General features: G+C 38.8%; 3 protein-coding genes across 6 annotated transcripts; 2 read left to right on the forward strand and 1 right to left on the reverse strand.

Annotated features, from left to right (window-relative positions):
• Positions 1 to 699: 699 nt before the first annotated feature.
• Positions 700 to 7,510, forward strand: zp3d.2 (zona pellucida glycoprotein 3d tandem duplicate 2). Its single transcript, XM_003977114.3, has 8 exons — positions 700 to 1,409; positions 1,568 to 1,683; positions 1,773 to 1,876; positions 1,994 to 2,168; positions 2,281 to 2,386; positions 2,971 to 3,059; positions 4,594 to 4,667; positions 7,158 to 7,510. Exons 1-8 carry the CDS (start codon positions 936 to 938, stop codon positions 7,490 to 7,492), a joined length of 1,473 nt encoding a protein of 490 aa, XP_003977163.2. The 5' UTR covers positions 700 to 935; the 3' UTR covers positions 7,493 to 7,510.
• Positions 7,511 to 7,891: 381 nt separating this feature from the next.
• fli1rs (Fli-1 proto-oncogene, ETS transcription factor-related sequence) lies at positions 7,892 to 19,850 on the reverse strand. Of its 3 annotated transcripts, none has more exons than XM_011618202.2 (10): positions 19,695 to 19,850; positions 16,071 to 16,276; positions 15,093 to 15,259; positions 11,307 to 11,510; positions 10,842 to 10,919; positions 10,212 to 10,280; positions 10,020 to 10,082; positions 9,511 to 9,558; positions 9,203 to 9,289; positions 7,892 to 8,921 (listed from the first exon to the last, which is right to left on the reverse strand). In XM_011618202.2, the coding sequence occupies exons 1-10, from the start codon at positions 19,710 to 19,712 to the stop codon at positions 8,398 to 8,400; spliced, it is 1,464 nt and encodes a 487-aa protein (XP_011616504.1). In that variant the 5' UTR covers positions 19,713 to 19,850; the 3' UTR covers positions 7,892 to 8,397. The 3 variants fall into 3 exon arrangements, with proteins under 3 accessions (XP_011616504.1, XP_011616505.1, XP_003977148.1); XM_011618203.2 differs by lacking the exon at positions 19,695 to 19,850 and adding an exon at positions 19,162 to 19,660; XM_003977099.3 differs by lacking the exon at positions 9,203 to 9,289 and having other exon boundaries at positions 8,398 to 8,921; positions 19,695 to 19,712.
• Positions 19,851 to 21,824: 1,974 nt separating this feature from the next.
• Positions 21,825 to 25,881, forward strand: etsrp (ETS1-related protein). 2 transcript variants are annotated; one of them, XM_011618204.2, is made up of 8 exons: positions 21,825 to 22,097; positions 22,352 to 22,433; positions 23,269 to 23,352; positions 23,436 to 23,510; positions 23,601 to 23,747; positions 23,830 to 24,078; positions 24,343 to 24,461; positions 24,944 to 25,881. In XM_011618204.2, exons 1-8 carry the CDS (start codon positions 22,032 to 22,034, stop codon positions 25,220 to 25,222), a joined length of 1,101 nt encoding a protein of 366 aa, XP_011616506.1. In that variant the 5' UTR covers positions 21,825 to 22,031; the 3' UTR covers positions 25,223 to 25,881. The 2 variants fall into 2 exon arrangements, with proteins under 2 accessions (XP_011616506.1, XP_003977164.2); XM_003977115.3 differs by having other exon boundaries at positions 21,826 to 22,097; positions 23,239 to 23,352.
• The last annotated feature ends 255 nt before the right edge of the window (positions 25,882 to 26,136 follow it).

Raw genomic sequence — 26,136 nt, forward strand, 5'->3', positions numbered from 1 at the left:
TCCTTTCATTTAGGTCAGGGGTGCTCACATTTTTTCAGGATGCGAGCTACTTACAAAATGACCAAGTCAAAGTGATCTACCCACTACAAAAATGCAAAACATCTAATTTTCAAATGTATTGAGGATTCTTTGTATGTACAATGTATGTTGATGTACCTTGCATAACCGAATGAGCCAATTTTGCAAAACACACATAATAATTAACTATCAACATTTTTTTGTAATTGTCTGAGTTTACTTTAATGACTTGCACTGAATTGAATCAGCCAGGGATGCATAGTCCGGACAGCAGCTGCTGACAGCCAGTCTCAAGCACACTTCCAAATGTTCATCAGTCATGGTGGAACGTATTTGGATTTAATAATCTTCATGTACTTAATAATCTTCAACGCACTTCGAAAATGACATCGTGAAAGAAGTCCACCTCCCATTCTGTATGAAAGTGATATGTTTTTGTCTTCTTAATTGGTCCCGCTCCCTCATTCATTTTGATGACCATAAGCTTTAGCGATGGCTTAAAATCAGAGGTAATTCGCTGAATAGCTGAGCGCTTCTGACTGGTTGCCCTGTATGTCAATCAAGTAACGGGATTGATGATAGGCTGACATCGTAAATTCTGCGGCACTGAGCGCCGTTGTTTGCGCTTGATTGGTCACCTGAATTTCAAATTCAGTTGTCATCTAACTGGCTGCCCTGTATATAAATCAAGTGATGAGTTAAATGATAGGCTGATATTTTTTAATGCCACGATGCGATCGACCAGTACTACCTCCGCGATCGACCGGTAGATCGCGATCGACGTAATGAGCACCCCTGATTCAGGTGGATAACAGGTGACTTTGATTAAACCAAATGCGAGAACGTTTCTTTGACTTGACTTCAACGACACACTTTATTATATAGATTACACTTTTTTGAATACGTCTTCCGGGACTATGGTTATCGTATCACTGTTTTTATTATTGCCGATGTTGACTTCCGCTCACGGAGAAACAAATCCATCATCTGAAGATAAAAAAAAATGGGCAATAAGGGAAGTTTCCCGAAGAGAAAACCCGACGCTGCCACCGCCATACCTGCACCTTCCAGTGTTTGTGGACTCACAGATGCTGGTAGACAAGGAGCACTTTTCACCAGCCAGAGGGACTGGTCAGGAAACTTTACCTGAACAGGTTCGGGAAATCCTGCTCCCGCTTTTGAATACGATAACAATCGGTCCGCCCACAGATTCAGGTGTTCCCGTAAAAGTTTCGTGCAGGGAGAAAACAATGGTGGTGCGAGTGCACAGGAGCATTCTGGGCAGTGGTCCACATCTGCACGTCAAACTCGGAACATGCCACGCCAATGAATACAGCAAAGATTACCTCTATTTTGAATATGACATTGGCATGTGTGGAACCAAGCGCACGGTGAGGTCAAATTATAGTTGTGACACAGGATACATCTAGTACAGTCATGTTTTTCTTCCAAATTAACCCTCCATCTTCTACTGCATGTTACAATTGTTTCTTTCGTTTGCCATGCCACAGACTGTCGTTTTTATTGTATACCTGTGGTTCCCCCCCAGGTAACTAATAACCAAGTAGTCTATATAAACACGCTAAAATATGACGTACCAAAGATTCAAGGACCAATCAGGCGAGCCGTCTCTTTTACCATGTCTGTTGCATGTTATTTTAACAGGTAAGCTATTGCATATTATTGTTGCAGATAAAACCAAAAATCCTCTTGCTAATTCTGTTTTTTTTTGTTTTTTTAAATTTGCCTTTTAGATACCTGTATACCTACAAAATTGGCTACACTCCCAAGATGGAGATTCAAAAGGTCTTTAAACCTTTGAAGAATGTGGTACAATTCATTTTGACTCCACTGAATGGTACAACATGGATGATCATTCCTTACAGATTTCTTAGCTAAAAACATATCTTGTTGTTGGTTACATTCTTTATTAAACAGATATTACTGATCTCTGACTTTCTTTTTTCATTTTCAGCTCAATGGGAGAGGCTTTCTCCACCTGGACAGTATGTTTTGGGGATGCCCATGTATTTTCAGGCTGAAGCGTCACCTATTTCCCAAAATGAAAGACTTTACATCCACCTTTGTTATGCAACCCCAGAAAAATCCTACAGTTCCTCTCCTCAGTTTCCAGTGGTGAACAACTCTGGGTAAAACACCTCTCAATCTTATTAATACACTGTCATTTAGTATTATGTAGAAAAAAAGACTACTGCATTTAAAAAAGCTCTTGATATTTGGATTTCTACTCCCATTTTAAAGGTGTATGGTTGAAAGCAAAGACAACCATTCCAGATTCATCCTATACAAAAATAACATTGTACGGTTCTCTGTGGATGCTTTCTTGTTCAAGGGAATATCTCACAAGGTGAGTCACAAAGAACAAAAGATTGATTGATTGATTGATTGATTGATTGATTGATTGAGTACTTTATTGATCCCTTTAGGGGGTGTCCATCAGGGAAATTAGCATCTCCAAAAAAACATACAGCACTGTACAAAATTACCCACCACCATTACACACCATTAAACCTATTAAAGATAATAAAATAAGAAATAAAATAGAATAAATTAAAAATACAATATAAATATAAAAATGTAAATAAATGAATAGATGGATGAATGAACTGAATGAATAGATGTCACAGTATCATGTTATTCCAGTGTTATTCCAGTCCTTCTGTTGGCCCTACTCCCCCCCCAGTGAGGAGTTGAACAGTCTGATGGCTCGGGGGATGAATGAGTTCCCCAGTCTGTTTGTCCTGAACTTGGGGAGGCGCAGCCTCTGGCTGATCAGGCTTCTCTGGCTGTGGATGACAGTGTGCAGAGGGTGGCGGACATTATCCATGATAGGACAAAAGGATCACATTTCAACATCTTTGTCGCTGTCTTTACCAAAAGTGGTTATTTTATTGTTCATGTACTCTTCTGTGCTACTGTGTTCGTTGCTAGCGTCTCTACATGCACTGCAGCATGAGTGTAGACTATTCTACCCCAACGCCCACAGCCAAGTCCTGCAACTATGACAGCCACACTGGAAGGTAAGATATTTTTGTTTTACATTTATGATTTCCAACTACACTGCTCAAAAAATTAGAGGAACACTTCAAAAACAAATCAGATCTAAATGGGGGGAAAATTATCTTGAATATATTTCCTGATAAAAAAAAGTAGGTGATGTATTAGTAACAAAATTATGCCACATAATTTGATAGAAATGAAAATGATCACCCGAGAGGTGAGAAAGCAAAGACACCACAAAAATGAAAGTGAAAAAATGATGCAGCAGACTGGTCCATTTTGCCAAAATGTCATTGTAGCAACGCAAAATGATTCTCAGTAGTTTGTGTGGCCCCCACATGCTTGTACGCATGCCTGACAACGTTGGATTTAGGTCAGTTGAATGTGGGGGCCAGTCAATGGTATCAATTCCTTCATCCTCCAGGAACTGCCTGCATACTCTAGCCACATGAGGTCGGGCATTGTCGTGGACCAGGAGGAACCCAGGTCCCACTGCACCAGCGTAGGTTCTGAGAATGGGTCCATGGATTTCATCCCGATACCTAATAGCAATCAGGGTGACATTATCTAACCTGTAGAGGTCTGTGCGTTCTTCCAGGCATATGCCTCCCCAGACCATCATTGACCCACCACCAAACCGGTCATGCTGAATGATCTTGCAGCCAGCATAACATTCTCCACGGCATCTCCAGACCCTTTCACGTCTGTCGCATGTGCTCAGGTTGAACCTGCTCTCATCGGTGAAGAGCACAGGGCGCCAGTGGCGTAGTTGCCAATTCTGGTGGTCTATGGCAAATGCCAATTGAGCTCTACGGTGCCGGGCAGTGAGCACAGGGCCCACTACAGGACGTTGGGCCCTCAGGCCACCCTCATGGAGCCTGTTTCTGAATGTTTGGTCAGAAACATTCACACCAGTGGCCTGCTGGTCATTTTGTAGGGCTCTGGCAGTGCTCATCCTGTTCCTCCTTGCACAAAGGAACAGATACTGATCCTGCTGAGGGTTTAAGGACCTTCTATGGCCCTGTCCAGCTCTCCTGGAGTAACTACCTGTCTCCTGGAATCTCCTCCATGCTCTTGAGACTGTGCTGGGGACACAGCAAACCTTGCAACGGCACGTATTGATGTGCCATCCTGGAGGAGTTGGACTACTTGTGCAACTTCTGTAGTGTCCAGGTACCGCACCATGCTATCAACAGAGATGTTGATCCAAGCCAAATGAATAACTACAGCAGGAGAAAGTCAGTAAAAAATCAGCCAAAAGAGATGAGGTGGGAAAAAAGTTATCAGTGGCCTCAACCTGGAAAGCCATTCCTGTTTTGGGGGCTGTCTCATTGTTGCCCCTCTGATTTTACCTGTTTTTGATTTCATTAACAACAAAGCAGCAGAAACTGATTAACAACCCCCTCTGCTACTTAACTGACCAGATCAATATCCCAGAAGTTTGACTGATAGGTTCCTATACTCTGGGGAAAAAAAAAAAGTGTTCCTCAAATTTTTTTGAGCAGTGTATTTGCTGAACAGTGAGAATAATATTTTTTATAAAATTTTCTTCAGATGGGTTGAGCTCCACGGATCAGAGTCGGTATGCACCTGCTGTGACTCCATCTGTATCTCTTCTGCCTCCACAGGTCAGTCTTTCAATTATTCAAAAACTTTCCTATCATTATTTACTTTTTTTTTTTTTTTTAAAGTCAAATAGATGTGAATTTGTTTCAAGTCAGAGTCAGATACTGTGCCATTTGCAGAAAAGAGACCACATTAGAGGATTTGCAAGAGCTCAAACAGAACACTTAGACAGCATTGTTTAAACCTGTAATAATACAATAAATAGAGAAACATAGACAAAGTATAGGTCGACAGACACCTAGGAAAAATACCTGAAATACACTACCAGCTGCATAACGCTAGTGCCTTCAGGCATCGATTGACTGACCGAGTGCATGAGTATAATTTAACATGCATAAAATGAAGTGCACAATTTTAAGTTGTTTAGGCTACATACAGCACTAGGAAAGGGACAGCTTATATGCCTGGAGGACGAACATTTGTTCACGTGATACTGCCCGATGGGAGAGGAATGAATAGAGCAGTGGCAAGGTGACCAGTGGGGTCGTTTTCAGTGTTTAAGGCACATCGCAGAAGCCTGGTGCTGTAGGTGACTTCAAAATCTGGCAGGTCAACACCAGAGGTTTGACAATTCTGTTCAGAGAGTTTAAAGTGAATTCCTTTAGTTTTTCTTTGGAGATATTTTTTAATAACAATGCTGTTATTGAAATGCCCGGTCAGATTTTTGATGATAGTAAGACCCAGAAATTTACAATGAAAGAGAGAGAGAGATGACTAAAGTCTATCACAATCTCCTTTGTTTTGGAAATATTTAATATTATATCATTGTTCACCTCCACTTAATTAATTATTTTGAATGGAGGAAATTTCTAATTAAAATTCCTAATTGAATTTAACTGCCTGGCCAATCATTTCCCATCAATTAAAAGGTCACAAACTCTAATACTAACCTCGCCAGTTAATTCACGGCATTGTCATCTTGGAATTTGCCTGTGTCCTGATGGAAGAAAAAAATGCATTGATGGAATATTCTGGTCATTTAGATAATTTAGGTAATCAGTTGACCTCATTCTTTGGGCAGATAATGTTGCTGGACCTAGGCCTGACTAACCCAGCTAATAGTACTGCCCCACAGGCTTATACAGTGGGCGCTAGACGTGACAAATGCATCAAATTCATCTGGATTCATCAGACTACGAGTCCATTGCTTAACAGTCGTTTCTTTATGCTCCCTACCAAATCGAACCCTTTGCTTCAGTGATTAGTGGTTTCTTAAGGCTGCACAGCTGTTCAGTCACCATCGCTGAGTTTCCTTTGCATTATGCATGTGGAAATGCTCTTACTTTCATGATTAAACATCACCCTGAGTTCTACTGCTGTTTCTGTGATGTGATTTCATCAAACATTTAATTGATCGCCAGTCATGATCATTGAGGATGTTTTCTTGGCCACGTTTCTTCCTTGAAGACAATGGTTTCCCATTCCCCATCCAGTTTTTAATAATGCGTTGGACAATTCTTAACTAAATTTTAGTAGCTTATGCAATCTCATTTGACGTTTTATGTGCAGTCCAGCATCTTTTCCATGACCAGAAATGTGTATTTTGACATGGTTGGTTAACAAATAAGAAGCTACTCATTGCATCAGTTGGGCTTAAATAACTTATTTCCAACTGAAAGGTAATTGCTCTTGCAGTAATTATCCAAAAGGATGCGCTTACCTATTTTCTTAGTGTTTTTTGACAAGACTATTTAATAACTATTTTTGTTCCCTTGTGCATGTTGAGATAATCATCTTCCTGATAACTGTTGTTTAAACCTAATTCGGGTCATGGGGTGTTCTCAGCCTCTTGGAGAGATCGTCAATTGATCATAAGGGACCCACACTTGACTTCTTAGAAAAGTTGTATTTGGAGTACTCATGAGAACCTATACAGACACATGCTCGGAAAGCACAACATCCACAGGCTGCAAAACCATACAGCAGATTAATGTTTGCATTTCCATGATGCTAAGTACAACAGCACAACATTTTAAATTTAGCATTAATATATTTTATCTTTCATCACATACCAGTAATTTCATTGACTTTTGTTCATGTGTGAAATGAAAAAAAACATCTCCAACATAAAATTCACATACAAATCCCTGCTACTCATCAATCAATCAATCTTTAGCATCTGTTACGATCAAAGTTGTCTCTAGGCACTTTCCAGAATCCCAGGGCCTGACCCCCAACAAGCAATAGTGGCAAGGAAAAACTCCCCTTTAACAGGAAGATATCTTGAGCAGGACCAGGCTCATGTAGGGGGACCATCCTGCTGCTGGCTGGCTGGGTAGAGGGAGAGAAGAAGGGGGGAGGACAGGTAGAGGAAAGAATAGGCAGAGATCATCGAGATACATTCATAGTACAAGCTGCTGGTATAAGAGTAGAGTGGGTCAGCAGGGTCGGAGGTCAGCAGGTCAGCGTACAGCGTAGAACTCAAGTATCTTTATTCTGTCATGCATCCTGTCAAAAATAAAATCTAATATGACATCTCAACTTTCTTCCAGTGGCTGAAATGATCAGCAGCAAGTCATTGACGGTAAAGTCTGAAGTGAAATTTATATCCCCAAAGAGGACAACTATTTCCACCACCATCAGTAGCACTACAACAACAGTCCAACCGCAGTCTACCAAAAAAAAGACTCCCTGGAGAACAATTCTCCAACCTACGGGGACTTTGGAGGCTATAGTGGACAAGCTGGACAACATGGTGACAACTTTGGAGTGGCCTGAAAATGGAGAGGCAACAATGATTAAAGAAGTAGAGCAGGCAGAAATGAATGTGAAGGAGATCACAATGCCTCGCACAATATTTGAGGATATTTTTGTGTTTGATCAATAAAGCTCACATTTAATAGTCTTTGTTTTAAACACTTATTTCTCACCAAGCTCACAGAAATAATGTCCAAGTTGTGTAAATAGGTCAAATCTCTCTTTTTGAGAAGGTTCTACAGCAAAGACAACCCAGGTGTGGTTAACTGGGTCTGAGTCTAAGACCTTCTAAGGTCTTTGCTTTTACCTCAAAACTAATAAGTTATTTCATATTAATTTGACAAATGATCAAATTTTGTGAAAAAAATATTTTATTACCTCATAGACAGTTATTCAAACAAATTGTAGCCAGGCCTAAATTGATTTGTTATGAAAGTGATATCAACCTTCTCATTTACATAGTGTTCTCTGGCCATGTGAAACATTTAAAAGGGATCATGTTTATCAATGAATGAAAGAAATGCTGCTCTTGGAAATTTTTGTTTTTATTTTATTTTTGGAACAAGCATTTATCATTTAATAGCTTTACATCCAGAATAAATGTTATATTGCTACATTGAAAGTCTTAATTTACATAGTTTCCTTTACAAATATTTGGTCAGTAAATGTGAAGCGGATTTGACCTATTAAGAACAAACATATGTTATTCAATCATAAATGCTAAAATGAATGCCTTTATCAAAGTACTATCTAACAAATATTAACACTTACAAAATAACATCAGGTTCATAATGACAACAATATAAATGAACAGTATATTCATGAAAATCTTGGCGAGAATATATCTTTTCTTTTCAGTATGAGTAAATATGAGTTGATTCAGTCTCGTTTTGTCAATTTTTTAAAGCAACAATAAGAGACATCATTATAATGCCCTGTGGAAATAGACTGTAGCGTCATATCGACCTTGGTTTGGACAGGGTTCAGCTGGTCCATATGTACGTTTGTGTCCATTATGAAAAGCCTTTTTTTTTCTCAGTAGTATGAGCTCAGGTGAGAGTGGGTGCTGGGATGCCTGGTCATAGCTGAACCTGGGTAGATAGGGCTGTTGGTTGAGTTCCAGTAGGTTGATGGGGGGGCAAAGAAATTGCCTGGGGAGACGGGGAGTGGTGATGGGTGGCCACCCATGAAGTTCATTTTGGGTTGGTGGCTATGGTAGGGCTGAAGATAAGATACATCTGTTTGGTACTTTACAATCGCTCCTTCTGCTGGGTGGTTCTGGTGAGCCTGCGAGATGCCCTGGAAGTCAAATTTGTAAGCGTAGCGTTTGCCGTGCACCTTTGTCATGATGTTCTTGTCGTAGTAGTAGCGAAGAGCACGGCTTAGCTTGTCATAGTTCATGTTTGGCTTACTCTTGCGTTCACCCCAACGCTTTGCCACCTCATCTGGGTCTGTCATTTTGAACTCGCCATTGGTGCCCTCCCATGTAATTATACCAGAGTTGTTGCTGTCAGACAGCAGCTCCAATAGGAATTGCCAGAGTTGGATCTGCCCTGAACCTGGAAAATCAAGAGGAGTTATGAAATCGTCTGCTGAATTTATGGTTTGACATTAAGCAAATACTGTATATCAACAATAGCTTTTACTGTGCAGGAATTATAAATGTGAGAAAGTTGTCTAGAACTACTGTATCTGATGATTCCAGCAACTTCACCTAGCTTCCATTACCCTGCAGTTACGCTGCATCTCAGACACATTGATTTTATGTAGTTTTCTCTTAAATGTGACCTTTTCACTGTGTGGTTTGGAAAAAGTGGCTAACATCAGGGAAGAAACCTACCCACAGGCCTGTGAGCGCTGGGGTCAGGGAGCTTGAATGAAGTTTGTTTGCCTGTTCGGGTCTTGGATGATGTGAGGACTTGGTCTTCTGTGAGAAAACAGTAGGGCAAATAATCATTGGGTGAGAGGGAGGCCTGATTTGCGTTAACTAAAAATTGCAATTTTGAGGACAAAACAGGTGTTGCTTGATATTAACACCATTTTGGAAAGGTAGCAAGTGTGTCAGCCTTTTTTTAAATCATGTGTCCCACAGTGTAAAGGCCTCATTTATGTCTTCTTGTTTAAATTTGCATTGGTTGAGATTCTTACCTGGGTTGGCTAGTTGACTGCTAAGAGGGCCTAATGTCTGATATGGATCTGTAAAGTAGTAAGGAAAAAAAGACACATAAAATTGCATTTAATGATTTCTCCTCATAATCAAGTTAAAACCAAATGTTCCTTTTAGCATGGCATGGGGGTTCTGGGTTGAATCGCTGTGTGTTCTCTCTGGGTACTCCATGTTCATCCAAGCAGTCCAAAGATATGCATTTGGAGGATAGATGAACTGGTAAATTTAAATTTATGTTGTGATTTTTCAGATGGGTGACTTGTTTTCTTTTTTTAAATGTTGCATCATATTACTTGGTCAAACTTTTTAAAATGTTAAGAGTCAGAGTTGTCTATATTTGACTCTTAGCATAAATGGTTGTTTTTAATGTTAGGTTGAGGAAAAATTGGTTCTGGGAGTTTTAATGGTATTTTACCTGGTATTATAGCTGTAACTGCTGTAACTACAGGTTCTGAATGGTTCTCCTATAATGTAACAATGTTGTTCATACCTGGAACAATCCGTGGGGCAGAATCAGTTACTCTGGTGCTGTTTTGGTGCTCCATGGACGGACCTTAAAGTTAAACAAGAAATGCTTACATTCGGCCTTGTGAAGGAAAAGAGGCTATTCCTATGGTAACAGTGATTTTTATTAAGCTTAAACTAACATCAGAATTTTGGCTTTCATTCTGTATAAATTTACCTTTTGACACTGTAGTCACAGTATTAGCTGGCCAGTTGTTTCTGCGGCTAATTTCATCAAAACAGCTCTCTGCACATATTCACAAACACACCAATGGAGAGATTAGACTAGACAATCTTATTCCTGTGGCAAAAAGAAACGTTGAAGTGGACAGTGCAACCAAAGCAGGAAGGAAGTCAGTAAACAGAGACCAGGACTACACAATTCTGCAGTTCTGCAGCTAACCTACACTTTCTTGAGCATATGGCTTTTTGTTCAGACTACTTGTGTCACCAGAAGATTGTGAATTGTGTACCAAGATCAAGACCCACTCCCCATTTCCTGCACCGGTGCAGCTGTTTCCTGTCTAAAACTGGCTGTTGTGTTTTGGACTTTGGTCAACGTTTTGCCATCTGAGGTCAGTGTTGTGCCAAGATGTTCCTACGATGTTGAGTAGTCTTTTTTGTTTTCTTATAAGTGTGAGAAAACACAGGTGTCACTTACACCTTTAATGCTAAACAGGTGCCTTCCTGCAAAATACGGTTTCTCAACATGGTGAGTCTGCGGTATTAAAAGAGAAAATACTTGGGAAATGTAGCAGATTTTAGACTCCTTAAAGGCAAAAGGTGTAAAGACAGTTTTCAAGCTCACCTGCTTTCACTTGTAGTCTGGGCTGTTGTGGCGGTATGTTGTTGGTGGGAGTTGTGGAGTATGAGAAGGTGGGACTGCCTGGGGAAAAAAGTAAACTATGTAATTAAAATCATATATCCAGGCTTTTTAGTGTTTATGACGACATGGAAAAGTGACTTTGAACTCTTTACGGAAATTGGCTGCCTATATAGAAATGAAGTGAATGATTCTCTTTTAAACATTAGTGAATTGAAATCATAGTTTTGTCCCAAATTTGTGTTATTTAATCACCTTTTGCCTTCCCAAGAAATTAGCTTGACAGTTAAAAAATAGTGATGATTTGAATTGTTACTTAGTAAAAAGTGATTTTATGCTAAGAATGGTAAATGCTGAAATAAAGTAATAGCAGACCTTTTGTGGCAATAATAAATAATAATAAAATCATAATACTTTTAAAGCAGCAGGAATAGATGGGACAGGACTTACTCTGCCTGAGGTAGTTGAGGTGTGAGAGCAAAATGTCGGCATTGTATGCTGATGTAAGACGCATCATGTCGTCCTTGGTCATTTTGCATAGGGCTTTGCCATCCAGAGCTTGGAAGAGCATGACATCTACCTCCTCCAGGACATACTCCTTGATGGCCCAGTCTAGCCACTGTCGCACGTGGTCCTGTGTCCAAACTTCAGGATCTGATGAGGAAGAAATGTTTTAGGTGGTTTAAACTTTGTGGCTGAAAGAGGTCTTCATAATACTACTAACAGGCAGAAGATACTACAAACTTATCTTTTCTACAGAAGTCTTAAATTACCATTTAATGTCCCTTTAAATCCCCAAATGAGTATAATGTTTTTACTTAGGAATAAGATCAACAACTTTTCAGTGCTGAACTTAAATATTCATAGCGGGATGAAATTTCAACAATTTCACATGTGTAGCTGATGTATATATGAATGTATGTGATATTTTTAGATAGTGAAAAGATATATTATATAAGATATATATATATATATAAAATCTCTTCCTCGCCCTCCTGGGCGGTGCCTCCTTCCTTCAGACTCGGGTCCTCTACCAGAGGCCTGGGAGTCTGAGGGTTCTGCGCAGGATCTTGGCTGTTCCAAGGACTGTGCTCTTCTGGACAGAGATCTCTGATGTGGTTCCTGGTATCTGTTGGAGCCCCTGCCCCTAGTGTCCTGATCACCACTGGGACCACTGTTACCTTCATGCCCCACATTCTCTCTATCTCCTCCTTCAGCCCTTGGTACTTCTCCAGCTTCTCGTGTTCCTTCTTCCTGATGTTGCTATCACTCGGGATATATATATATATTATACTATAGTATATACTTGGATCGAGGACTACCTGACAGGTCGACCACAGTTTGTGAGACTGCGGAGCTGTGTGTCCGACCCCCTGATGAGCAACACAGGGGCTCCCCAAGGAACTGTGCTCTCCCCCTTTCTGTTCACCACCTACACAGCTGACTTCTTGACTTCTTCAGAAGTACTCGGATGGCACAGTCATAGTCGGATGTGTGGAGAATGGACAAGAGGATGAATACAGGGACCTTGTGGAGAGTTTTGTTAGGTGGAGCAGGGAGAACCACCTGCAGCTCAATGTGTCCAAGATGAAGGAGATGGTGGTGGATTTCAGTAAAGGCAAGTCCCCACCCTCCCCAGTCTGCATTAGTGGGAAAGATGTGGAAATAGTCCCACTTTACAGGTTCCTGGGTGTTCAGCTGGACAATAAACTGGAGTGGTCCACAAACACCAATGCTGTCTACAAGAAGGCCATGAGCAGATTCTATTTCCTTAGGAGACTCAGGTCCTTCAGTGTTTGCAGCAGGATGCTCCACATATTCTACCAGTCTGTCATGGCTAGCACCATCTTCTTTGCTGTAGTGTGCTGGGGAGCAGGCATTAAAGCAAAGGATGCCAACAGACTCAACAAACTCATTAAAAAGGCAGGGTCTGTTGTTGGATTTAAACTTGCAAACTTGGACGAGGTGGTGAGGGACAGGATAGTGTTGAAACTGCGGACAATCATGGACAATCCCTCCCACCCCCTCCATAACACAGTGGACAAACTGAGAAGCAGCTTCAGCAGCAGACTCCTGCAGCCTCGCTGCTCTACGGAACGGTACAGGAAGTCATTCCTGCCGTCCGCCATCAGACTCTATAATTCATCTTAACCCAGCCAATAACAATAATTGTCTAATGTTAATGTTGTAATTTTATTTCTATTTTATTCTATATTTATGTATATATGCTTATAATGCTTATAATATGTATATATTATATATATATATATATATATATTCTTATAATATATGCTGTATACAGTATATGCTTATAACGTTCTAATCTTATTTGTATTTATTTATTCTATTTCTATACTTTGTAAATACAAAACCTACACAGTTATATTAATCCACGTTAGGCTGCTACTACAATTCAATTTCCCTACGGGGATGAATAAAGTACATCTTGAATCTTGAATATATATATAAACTGCTTAAAGATATTTACCTTGATGATATAAATGATTCGTGAATGAACATGATTGGTTTGTAGACTACAAAGTACTGATGCCAATATTAACATTTTCATTATCTCAGTTTGAAAAATGAAGGTAAATAATCAGCAAAATAATTTTTACTTTCTTTCCATTCTGTTCACTTTGTTACATAAAAAAATGCAGTTTGTGTTTCAAATTCATTGCAAAATTTCAAAACACTTTCATTACAAACAAACATTTAGGGATAAGGGAAGTGGCAACACTGATGGTGGGAAAATCATGAGTCTAACAATTTTTGCCCCCCAAAAATGTAGCTACAATTACAAACAAACTGTATTAATGGAAGTATTCCATTAATACATACATTTTATTCTTAAAAAAAATAATATTGTAAATGAATTCTACATCTAAATAACAGATACATGTATGTTTTCCCATATAAAACCCCAGGCATTAGAAGTTACATTTTATTTTATTTTATTTTTTTAGCAATATATCAGTTTACAAAGAAATCCATCTCAATATTTTTCTGCTTTAAGAAACTGTGGATCAATAGCACATGTAGTAATTTCACGTCTACAAATGGTTTGTCTGTCAATGGGGATGTATAATATAACCCCCAAATGAGCTGACTTCCAGTATCAAACAATAACCCTGAATTGCCCGTAATATTAAGCAGGAGCTTGAGTCACCACACCCTCAGATTTTGTCTTTGTTTAACCCATGCTGCTGTGACGCAACATCCGAGTATTATGAAGTAGAAATACTCAGTGCTATTGACAAACGCGTGGAATCTTGTTGGTGTTCACAGGCCTTGATTTTAAATTGGCTCTTGAATGTCTGTGGGGAATCATGTAAAGTAGGAAACTTCTCAGCTGTGACTCACTGAAATATACCATAGACATATATAGGTCTCAGATTCTGAACATTGTCTTCAACTTTTCAACTAAATTTTTGGTCTCCTGAAATACTGAATTGAAGTAAAAAGAAATATTTAAACTATTTGGAGAGCATGTACCATTCTGTCAATGATTTTTTTGTTTATCTTAGAAAGAAAAAGGCAACTTCTTTGTACTCTCAGTTTAGCTGTTGCAAAATGGAAAAAAAACCCAAAACCTGGCAGGTTTTATGTACCGGTATGTGACACAATCCAGACTGTCACATTACACCCCAAAGTCAAACCTATGAAAAGAAATACTGCGGTGTCTTTGTGGAAGATCTGTCCTGCTTTTTTGTTAAATTTATGTTCAGAAGATATTATACTATTGGAATATGCAGAAATAATAATTAGTATACACCTATTAGATTTCAACTTTGTAGCATTATAGTTAGGCAATTACCATGGATGTTGGTATTTTCAGTAACTGTGCAACGCTTGTAAGACTGACTTACAAAGTTTGACCAATAACAGTTTTAAAGAGCCAAAGTGTATATGAATGTCTAATTAATGGTATTTCAGAAACAGGAAAAAGCATGATTAATTATATTCACAATACTTCATCGCAGGACTAGCCCCCGCCCACCCCCACCCCACCCCGGCAGTATTTATTGTCAGTGGCACGGTTAAATTTAGGCGTGACTTCATTCACTTAAATAGTATTTAAGTGCCTGTTTCGGTCTTGCACTTCAGAGTTTTAACCAACAAAAGGAGAAGTTTGGGGGGATGAAGAGTTACTGTTCATGTAAAAACTACTAACTCTGAGGAAAGCATCTCATGATAGCTGATATTGGTGAAGAGTGATTGAGTGACTCAGCTAACCTGCTGGAACAATGACTCTTTTCTCCTCTGTGCCACTGTTGGATGGGGTGGTGGTCTGCGGGCTGATTCGGGGATCTGGATACGAGGGCTGATATACCATCGGGCCACTATCGCTGCTCATGTGTCTGGAGCGCTTGGTGACACTGCAGTCCACAGGGGACTCACGGCTAGCACACAGAAGAAAGCATCAGGTCATTATTGAGCAGAAGGCTGTGGAAATGTAAAGGGCATTCATTCAACTAAACATGTTGTTATGCTAACACATTTTTAGTGATAGCTCTAACATCTGCATTGAAACCAGTGGGTTGATTTTTCATCTTTGGTAATATACTACAGATTTCAGTTTCAGCCTGGTGCAACTTTATTTCCTCTTTATTGAGTAATTTCTTAAAGCAGCATCTCAGAAAAAAATTTAAACAGCACCACCTTCTTCTGCTGCATGTAAAACAAAAGATTTATATTTAAAGGTAAATATACATTTATGACATATATTAATATTAATCTGAAATGTTAAAATGTATGACAAATCTATATTTATACCAAAATAAATTTTAATTGTTAGAGATCATATGCAAATGTTACTGTCTTGCTGTGCTGTCATCTTTTGTATATATTTTTAAATGCATCAATCAACCCTAAGTTGATTTGATTTATTTTTACTTTTATATCAGTATTAAAATAAACTAAAAATGGCAATAGAGGTGGTATAAATGTAGTCATAATTTAATATAATGACTACATTTTATGAAATATGAAATTCAGAATGTAATCTTTATTTGCATTTATTATTTATTTATCTGACAGGTGGCTTCAAACATGAACTGTTTTTAAAATTCTGATTTAAAAACACGATGCTTCCTTCATGATGATAATGATAAGTTGCCGCAGTCTTCTGGGAAATTTTAGGAATACTGACATTTTCAGTCAGATAATCCGGGGATGTGTGCTCCCTTGTGGTCCTAACTTGTTCTGACTCACCCTTTCCCATTGAGATGTTCGTTTCTTTTTCCAGGATTTTGTGCCATTGGTCCCACCCACTCTGTCTCATTTGGCTGAGGACTTGATTTAGACGCCTGGCTAAATGCTCCAGACGATGTCATCTCAGTCTTCATATGCATAACTTGGCCAGTGGGGTATGTGGGTTCAAATATTGGGTGTTCCTCACTCACCACCGACAGAGCTTCCTGTACAACATGATGACAGCAGTCACTTTGTTAAATGTTAGATATGTTATATATGTTCACAATAGCTGGAAAAACTTTTACATACAGTATGTGACACCAGCTAACATATAGAGTCAAACAACCATTCATTCTAACATTTACAACTGCTGTAAAGTCAATTTAAGTGTCAACAATTCAGCTATTACCTTGTCTATATGTATACATACATACATACATACATACATACATACATACATACATACATACATACATACATACATACATACATACATACATACATACATACATATGTGTGTGTGTGTGTGTGTGTGTGTGTGTGTGTGTGTGTGTGTGTGTGTTATTTTGTATATTATTCCTCAGGAACAAGAGGTTCATTTTTATCAAAGCTGTTTTGACAGGAACATGACATAAACATTGGCTACTTTTACTATGTAAAATGATAAGAATTATAATATTATAACATTTAGAAAATATGTAGCATTCAAAATAGAGTGTAAAGGCAGTCAGGATTCTAATCTTAAGAACATCAGTAAGCTTTACCACAGCTTTATTTTGTCGTTAGCATTGGTGTTATCATGGGGGAGGTGTGAGCTGAAGAGTCTAATCGAGATTTCAGTCAGTCTTCCTGTGTTCAATATTACAGCAAGGCCTTAAAACCCTCCCTGACATGGTACAATTCAGCCCACTTAGGAGGGCAAACTGCTCAATTTAACTGTAGCGCCTGTATGGTGGTGGTCTAAGTGGGAGCAAGTGCATGTTTGTTTAGAGGAGTCAAGCATTGTCTTTGGACCTCGTACGTCAGTGCTGTGCTTTTTCAGCAGTATACAGGAAACCTGACAGCCATGTGCAAAAGAACCTTTTGGCACAGGCCAAGGGAGAGGAAATGCTGTAGGAGGGGGCACAGTGTAAAAATATGGGTCATTTTAAAGCTGGAAAACAGGCCTTAAAGTCTGTGGTTAAGATGAGGGGGGATCACATACAGCAGAAGAACAGTATTGATCGAAGTGCTCCACTCATGTTGTGTTTTTCTCCTTTGGTTGGCCTACATGTTGTTCTTAACTCAAATGTTACCTAGGAACTGTCTACCACAACTATGCATAGGGGGCTAAACTGATAATACATTTACACTCAGGTTGATCTGAGCGTCTTGTTGCTTTTAAATGAGCAAGCAAATTGGCACAATATTGAAAGTTAAATTTGATGTATTCTGACTTATAGTTCCTTTATACACATCTGTCATCCTTTTTAGAGAGCTTGATGAATGCTAATAAAATTTTATGTTGTATATTAATACTGTATATAAAATCAATGTTGGTTATTAGTCCATCTTATTATTCTAAAGCCAATTGTTTTGATCACCCTTGTGTTTATTTCTTCTTCTGATTTCTTCATGCTTCTGTTCTATTGTATATCGTCTTCTACTTCATTAACTTAACTAAAATCAGCAGCAGTTTTCTCCATGCAGAAATGAAACAGTTATTCTGTACTACAGCATGTCTCTTCTATAGTCACACACCAGCCTTGTCTTTGAGTTTGATACAAATATATTATGTATATGTGGCTTGATTGCGAAGGCCACAACTGACTTCCTGTTCAATGCCTTAGTCAGTTGCTCAGTGACACAAAACAAATGTATAAAAAAAACCACACACACGCATTTATGTAAAACACACACACACACACACACACACACACACACACAAAACACACAACTGCAAAAATGGTATCTGAACTTTGGTTGAAATGAAGAATTTAGTGAAAACCTAAACTGCAGGACATTATTTTTAAAAATGTGGATGATTTGATCTTTCAAACACAAATTTAAATCATCACCCAGGGAAAGGGAAATTATCTGTATTTTTTAATGGAAAATAGTTTCTCTTAACCAGAAAACTCTTTTATACAACTGCGTGTTGCAAAGGCGTAGATCTAAGTGTGTTTTCTCTTGTCAGATATAAGAGGCAAAAAAAAGCAGAAGTAAAAGTGCCAAGCTGAGTTTGCAAAGGCCCGAGCAGCTGCGCTGTCGGTCTTTCTCTCTCTCTCGCTCTCTCTCGCTCTCTGCTGCAGAAACGGTGTGGTTTGCACAGCACGGAGGTACAAAGGCCTCTGCAGGCCGCAAGAGCAATCCCCAACATGGCCCCGGCTCTCCCTCTCTGACTTTTGTGGGCCTCACAAAGCCAAAGGGATGCACAACTTGGGTCAGTCCACTTCGACACACGGTGGCAAAGCTTTGTTGTCTTTTCGATATTTTTTCGAGTTCACGGAACGGAAATATGTGCGGAAAGTTTGTGGTTTCAGACCGGAAGCCTGCAAAGTTCAGATAACGACACCTGACAAGTACAGCTATAAATTAAAACAAAAATAAACTCAAATACACAATCTGCTGCGATTGACTACAGAAAAACTGTCCAAATGTTTTTCAACAAGGAATCCTTCCCGAAGGATGTTTTGAAACAGCAAAACATGACTTAAAATAACAATAATAATAATAATAATGATAATAATGATAATAATAATGATAATAATAATAATGATGATAATAATAATAATGATAATAATAATGATAATAATAATCTGTTTTTTTCGATTTTTGTTTTTCTCCTCTAGCCCATTTCTATCCCGTTTGAACCTCAGGCCTAACTAAAGAAATTATAACTGGAAAATATGACAAGCGCGTAGGCTTACAACAATAGTTTTTATAGTTGTATTTTTTACTTAGGCTATTGTGGTTTACAGTATACTATAGATCTACCTTACAATGTGATTGTTGCCTTAATTTGGCATCAAAATTAAGACACGATATTAAAATATCAGCCTATTTGTCGGATAACATTGTGCATTTAATATAAATGATCTAGACTATAAAGACATATAGCAAGAAATACCAGTTATCTCATCGTAAACGGATCCTCCATCGCTTTAAAAAGAGATTTTCCTTTTCCCAGTCGGTCCATCGTGCCATCGTGTACACCTGTCTTGTGGGCGCCAATAAACTCCCGCATTCCTTCATCAACCTATTGTTTGCCATTAATAAAATGTAAAGCTCTCTGATATACAATACGGTCAGTCAGCTTAAGCTGTTCTAATTTTCGGTTCAAGGGCAGCGCGATCTTAACCCGATTAAAAGCAGAATTTAGTTTGGAAAAGTCGAAGAAACGTTCGCATTTTGCAATCCTCCTTTGCGCAAATACCCGGCCACCAATTAGTGTTTTTAGCCGACTGTATAGATGTAGTGGTTAGTTGTGTTATTATAGTCCACATACAACCACTAACGGGAAGGAAGAGGAAATTTTGTACAAGAAGGAAAGAGTGGGGAGCTCGCATCACCGCCTTCTCTCACTCAGACCTCTAGTGTGGGTGGCCGCCTGTCAGGCTCCCCGCTAACAACAGTTGCAGTAAAAAGCACCGAAATACTTACTTTTATCGTACAGTCCATCGTAGGAGCCTCGCACTTGTCATTTAGTCGTTTTTGTGGCTGTGGGCGTTATTTTTGTCTAGCCTCGAGTCAATGTGTGCAATTGTGCATAGAGTCTATGTCGCAAACCATTGCAGTTACAATATTTTGCTCAAAGACCATAACCGGATAGCAAGTCTCTCTCTCTCTCTCTCTCTCTCTCTCTCTCTCTCTCTCTCTCTCTCTCTCTCTCTCTCTCTCTCTCTCTCTCTCTCTCTCTCTCTCAAGCACGAAACTGGGAAGTGAAGTCACTGTTCACAGAAACCAACACGTTGCTACAAAGGGAAAAAAGCCAATTGTGTGTTTAGATGTGTTGTTGGCAAACGTTCATATGTGCATATTATTAAACCATAAAAATCTAGGTTTTTTTTTCTCGCGTTTAAATCACACTGCCTTTCAAAACAGTGAAAAGGTAAAAAAAGGTAAAGAGGTTAAAACAATGCCAAGAAAAATACAAATAATAAGGAAGAGATGTTCAATTCGGATATATTCTGTAATAATATAAAACCAAAATGAACACTTGAGTTATAAAAGATAGATGCACCTTTAGTTTTAAAAAGAAGAGTTGACAGTGGAGCAAAGGTAACTAGGTAAAATATGCTCAAATGGGTTTTACTGAGTAAAACTAAATAGTGTCAGTTTATTTTATACTACTCCAAGCTGCTTATATCGTTTGATTAAGTAGACTATTGTTAAGGTGTCGTTGTTGTGTGTGATCCAAAATTCTAAAATTAAAATCTGATCATATTATTTTGCAAATATATATAATACTTTGCACTAGACAGATGAGAACATTACTTGCTTGACAGCCGCTGGTTTAGTTATTTAGTTGACTCCCGCCAACAGCTGCTTATTAAGTGACTGAGAGCATGAATTACCCCAACTCCTCGAATATATTGAGAATATTAGATTTATTTTTCCACTATATATAAAATCCACTCACTTTAACTGTCCGTGCACATTACTGTGTCCCTAGTTGCAAAACGAAGGTCAAATTCTTCCGAGGAAGTTGTTCAAAGCAGAAATTTGGATTTAGACTTTTGATTTTTATGAATAATATGACGGAGGTTTATGATTTTATTTGTGTTCTGGACGAGTCACGTGTTTTGTTAGCTTTCAGGGGGATTTGGCGCCTTTTGCACGCGACACGGTGTCATTAGGGATCCGTGTAAGTCGGTTATTTATCACCTCTCGTGCTGTAATTTTATCCCAGTTGTGGTCTTTTCAGGTTCCGAATCACGACTCACGTCTCCCACCGACGCGCACGATTTCACCCGGCTCCATTATTCCAGATGATGGTTGTGTGTGTGTGTGTGTGTGTGTGTGTGTGTGTGTGTGTGTGTGTGTGTGTGTGTGTGTGTGTGTGTGTGTGTGTGTGTGTGAGAGAGAGAGATAGAGAGAGATGTTTGTTTATATAAGGCCCTGGGCCTGGTCTTATCTGCTGCAGCCACTCATGCCGTGATTTCAGACTTTCTTCAGTGAATACTTGTGTTTTTTTTACGGTCTATTGTTGCGGCAAATGGTTTCTAAAGATATCGAGATTTCCCCCTCAGCCAGTTTTTAAAAACAACCGCACTTCATATAGGCCTACACAGATGTTTTGTCAAATAATCCAATTGAAAGATATACAACAACTCACAATGTTGTTTCGCTTGCCACAATCAGACCATTTAAAAGAGTTAAATATAAATTTTAAAGGAATTCACATTTTTGCCGAAACGAGGGGCAAACAAACACCCAAAGGAAAATTGTGACATGGTCTTTCTGAAAGAATACCCAACACTGTTTCTGAGCATCTGGTAAAACACAACAGATTCAAAGTTAATTCTTTTTTTTTTCTTTGGCAGGGGGTATTTATGTGTGAGGATTCTCTGAAAACAATATTGATAGGCTATTTGAAACTAAGGTTTGTCGTAGTTTAGTTTAGTTTAAGATCATATAATTGGGTTACATTTTCCTTTCTGTGAGGTAAACAGTTCCACGCTTCCAATGAGCTAATAATCAACATGTTAAATCTCTGTGTAACAGCGGTATGATACCACTTTTATGAATGGATGTGTGTAGTCGACTGTTGTTATGGCTGGGGGTGAGCGGGAACCGTCTGACGTCAAGTTCTGTAAAACAAACCTGGTCACGACACCCAGTAGGAATAAGCCACGCCCACATACACGCTGTGTATATATATATAACAGGCCCTTTTCGACCAGACACTGACCAAAAGCTGCGGATGTGGCAGATATTTAGATTTAAGGAGAATTACAGGATTGCCACAGAGAAGAGAATAGAATAGAAAAGAAGGAAATGTTTTGGGACACTGTCATCACACGGGGAGACATAAACACTGACGACCAAGACAGTAAAATCAAGGTAAGGGGTTGTATGAACTTATTTTCTGATGGCGAACAAAGCATAAATCGAAGAAATCTATAGACACTCAAACCTCAAAGCATAAAGAACAGTCTTATTAAATTCTTATCTAAATTGTGTCAAATTAAGGTTATTTAATTAATAAAGTTAATTAAAGATTATACTTTACATACAGACCAAATATTAACTTTAATATTCAAACTAAAAATAAACCTTAAAATGAAAAAGCTGTAATCAAAATCCCTTTATCACAGATGGGGGTTTGCCAAACTGGATACTACACAGAAGAATTCAGAACACAGGAAGTGCCTGCTGGCTTTGACTTTGCATCTTATGGTGAGTTGGGACTTTTGCCTGTCTAGTAGGACCCTCTACGTGATAGCTTTTCCAGCTTTAACATAAAATCAGACAGTGGTGTAGCATTTTTAGTTTAGTGGACTGTTTGCATGAGCTGTTTCCTCTCAACCTGTGCAGCTGAAGGACACAGGAAGCATGTGCACAGGCTGTATCATCAAATCAGAGCTTTCTCAGGCAGACCTTGACACTTGGAGGGGGTGGGGGTCAACCTCACAGGCTGTATGAGGATAATGGGTGATTGAACACTGGGTGTGCATGAATGCTGCTTAAATGGACTAAAGTAGAGCAGAACAGGGAGAAACAGGGTGGTCAGATTAAAGCCACTCCCCTCTCTGTCTTTCCTAATCCTTTCCTCCAGACTTCCTCCTCCAGAAGACTCAGAGCCTTTTTCCAATTCCGCCTTGTCTCTCCATCACTACTCTGTCGTTCTCTTCACTGGTGTTTCCTTCTCGACTTGCTCTCTCGTTTCATTAAAAGTGTCTTCATCATTTGCGCTCAAAATGCCAGAGAGGCCTGAGTATGAAGGAACAGAGCTGAAATAAAACACACTTTTAAAAAAAGATTTTTGAAAACTATCCAAATGCTTACAAATTTGAGATAGAAAGCAGACTCTTTACTATTATTAGTATTAGTAACATGTTCTTTGTCAAATATATTTCATAAACTGTGACTATGTGCTAAGAACTACTAGTTAACATCACTCTGACATTTTATTTTTGCATGATATTCATCAGTCTCGTTATTATCATATTTTACTGACTCCCTTCTCTGTTTTAACACTTAGACTATCCTGAAGACCTGTCTTTTCTGTTAGACAGTAAATCTTTGGGGCCACGGTACACGGCGGAAAACAACTATCCAGATCCAGCAAAAGTTTCTCACTCATTTAACGCCAAAGGTGAAACTTCATTATATCCTAAAATTTCAATCCCAAGTCCAACATAGGTGTTTTTCCACTCATATTTTGTTGTATTTCCACAGAAGGCACAAGCAACATGGGACTTTTTAACATGGACTCAAACCAGGAATTTAATTGGTGGTCCTCATATCAACATGGTGAGAATTTGCCTTTCTATTTTTTCTAGTATGCTGTTGCAAAAATACAGTTAAGGATTTTCTCTTTGCTATTTTCTTTGGGCTGAGCAGATGGGCTTATGGTGGAACAGCCACAAAATTCATACCAGGAGTCTCCAATGTACCAGAGCCTAGTGCCCCAGAATGGACAGTTTAGTCCAGCTTTGGAGGGGGCCCACAACTCCTTCCTGAATGGAAAAGGAGGGAATATATTAGAATGTAAGTATTTTAAACTAGAATACATAATATTTCACAGTGTTGTATTATATGAGCTTATTGTTAAACTCTTTGTCGCCTCCAGGTGAGGCACAGCACAACTACCCCGGCCAACCAGCTGAACTGTTGAACACTGAGAAGCAGAAACAGCCGTCGTCCTTCTGGCATGAATTGTCCTCGTCCAGCTTCTCTGCCTCCCAGCCGCACCCCTGTCCACCAAACACCGGGACTCATTCTACAGGGCAATACTGCCCTCGTGTGGTCAAACGCAAAAACTCCAACATTCATCGGTCAGACAGAGAGGTCCAAATATCAGGAATGTCAGCATATCCAGGTCAGAATTGATCTTTATTAAAATTTATTTTTGAGTGCAAGTCTCTTTAAATTAGTTTATTACATTTCCTTGGTAAATTTAAGATCTGAGGTGTTTAACCTTTCTTCAAAAAAGTTTTTTTCCATTTGATGCTGCCTTAATTCCAACATTCATTCATAACACATGGCAGACAAAATATAACACACAGATATTTTACATCATACTCATAGTTATATAACAAAATAATTGAATTAATATGATTGTTTCTACCCATGTTTTGATTAGGTTCTGGTCCAATTCAGTTGTGGCAGTTTCTACTGGAGTTACTTCTGGACTCAGCATGCCGAACCTTCATATCCTGGACAGGAGATGGGTGGGAATTTAAAATGTCCGACCCCACAGAGGTGAGGGGATTTTGAGGTTTTTTTTCCTTCTTTCCCTCTCTGTCTCTCTCTTTCTCTCTCTCTTGATAGATAGATAGATAGATAGATAGATAGATAGATAGATAGATAGATAGATAGATAGATAGATAGATAGATAGATAGATAGAAAGAAATTAGAAATTAAATAAAAATTAAATGTCTTTTAGGGCAAGGATGTCTGTATTTTCAGATGTGTCAGGTGCTTCACACACACACACACGCACACACACACACACACACACACACACACACACACACACACACACACACACACACACACACAACACACACACACAGTGTGCAATCATCTCATAATTGGCAAAGATCCTGATGCCTATTGTGCTACATGAAAGGGAAAAAACAGCCTAGCGAAAATCTGTTGTATGCAATTGTGGCCACATCCAAGAGGTGAGGTATAAGGAATATTCATTTCAGCCCTGTATGTTTTTCTTTTGTGTTAACAGGTGGCCAAGCGCTGGGGCCAGTGCAAGAATAAACCCAAAATGAACTATGAGAAGCTGAGTCGTGGCCTTCGTTACTATTACCATAAAAACATCATCCACAAGACGGCGGGCAAGCGCTATGTCTACCGCTTTGTCTGTGATGTTCAAGGCATGTTGGGAAGAACTTCACAGGAGGTTCTAACTAGCCTGAATGTTTTACCCGTGGAGTCATGGCAGCAGGGTAGTGGGGTACTGGTAGCAGAGCACACTAGTGAAACCTGGGTCCCTAGTAGATCTTAAGTGGCATGATGCTGGCAATTTGTCACTGGGAGTAATTTAATGGAGTACTACATTTCATAAAAGAAAACATCCTTCTGAATTCGATTACCATCATTGTGGATATATGTAATATGATGAATGCACAATATTTGGCAGGAGAGGAAAATAAATCCCAATTCAGTCTTCATAGATCATGTAGTACTTCATAGTACATCAAAGCTTTTTTGAAATATTCCGATACTAATTATAGTAAGTAAACACATTGCTCCTTATCCTCAGGGGGAAATTCCAGCAGCATATGAGAAACATTGTTGCATTTTAAGCACTAGACATAATCTTTACACTGCCTGGAACATACTGATATCTTTTGTGAATATTGTTTATATGTTTAAAATGTAAAGTTTTGTGCTTTTATGTATTTTGTAATGCCTAAAGCTTGTCTACCTCTGTTGACCAGAATAACATAAACTGAGATCATCATCAGACTCTCACTGCAGGTCTGGTGATGACTTTTTTTTTTTTTTTTTTTTTTTTTTTACAATAATCAGTTCAGTACATTAAGCACATGTTTAAGCGTGGATTGTGTATATTAAAAAAGAAAAAGTGTTTCTGATGTTTTAAAGGTAATTGGATCAAGAGACAATTACAGTAAAAATAATAAACAATTTTGAATCATTTTATATATTCATATATTCATTGTGCTGCATGCAATTATTTTATAGCCTACCTCTTCCTGCTTCATTTAGATTCCTATATTTAAACCTTTAGGGTAGAAAGACATGAATGTTTTATGGAGTGGCATTAATAACCACACTTTCAATTTCTTCTATTCTTTGGAGGCTTTATAACGTCAGAAAGAATAATGGGAATACATAAACCATTTTAAGGTTTTACTTTTCTGATATGTAATCATATTTCGTTGCTGCACTGACATA

Source organism: Takifugu rubripes, chromosome 7 (assembly GCF_901000725.2).
Source record: "Takifugu rubripes chromosome 7, fTakRub1.2, whole genome shotgun sequence".
Classification (NCBI taxonomy): Eukaryota; Metazoa; Chordata; class Actinopteri; order Tetraodontiformes; family Tetraodontidae; genus Takifugu; species Takifugu rubripes.

Coding starts and splice junctions, on each gene's coding strand:
- zp3d.2 (XM_003977114.3), top strand. CDS start 936: ATGGTTATCGTATCACTGTTTTTATTATTGCCGATGTTGACTTCCGCT. Junction 1,410..1,567: donor TGTGTGGAACCAAGCGCACG/GTGAGGTCAAAT, acceptor GTTCCCCCCCAG/GTAACTAATAACCAAGTAGT. Junction 2,387..2,970: donor TCAAGGGAATATCTCACAAG/GTGAGTCACAAA, acceptor GTTCGTTGCTAG/CGTCTCTACATGCACTGCAG.
- etsrp (XM_003977115.3), top strand. CDS start 22,032: ATGTTTTGGGACACTGTCATCACACGGGGAGACATAAACACTGACGAC. Junction 22,434..23,238: donor CTTTGACTTTGCATCTTATG/GTGAGTTGGGAC, acceptor TTTAACACTTAG/ACTATCCTGAAGACCTGTCT. Junction 23,748..23,829: donor AGGAGGGAATATATTAGAAT/GTAAGTATTTTA, acceptor TGTCGCCTCCAG/GTGAGGCACAGCACAACTAC.
- fli1rs (XM_011618202.2), bottom strand. Junction 15,260..16,070: donor GAACATCTCAATGGGAAAGG/GTGAGTCAGAAC, acceptor TCTGTGTGCTAG/CCGTGAGTCCCCTGTGGACT. Junction 10,281..10,841: donor CAGACTACAAGTGAAAGCAG/GTGAGCTTGAAA, acceptor GAATATGTGCAG/AGAGCTGTTTTGATGAAATT.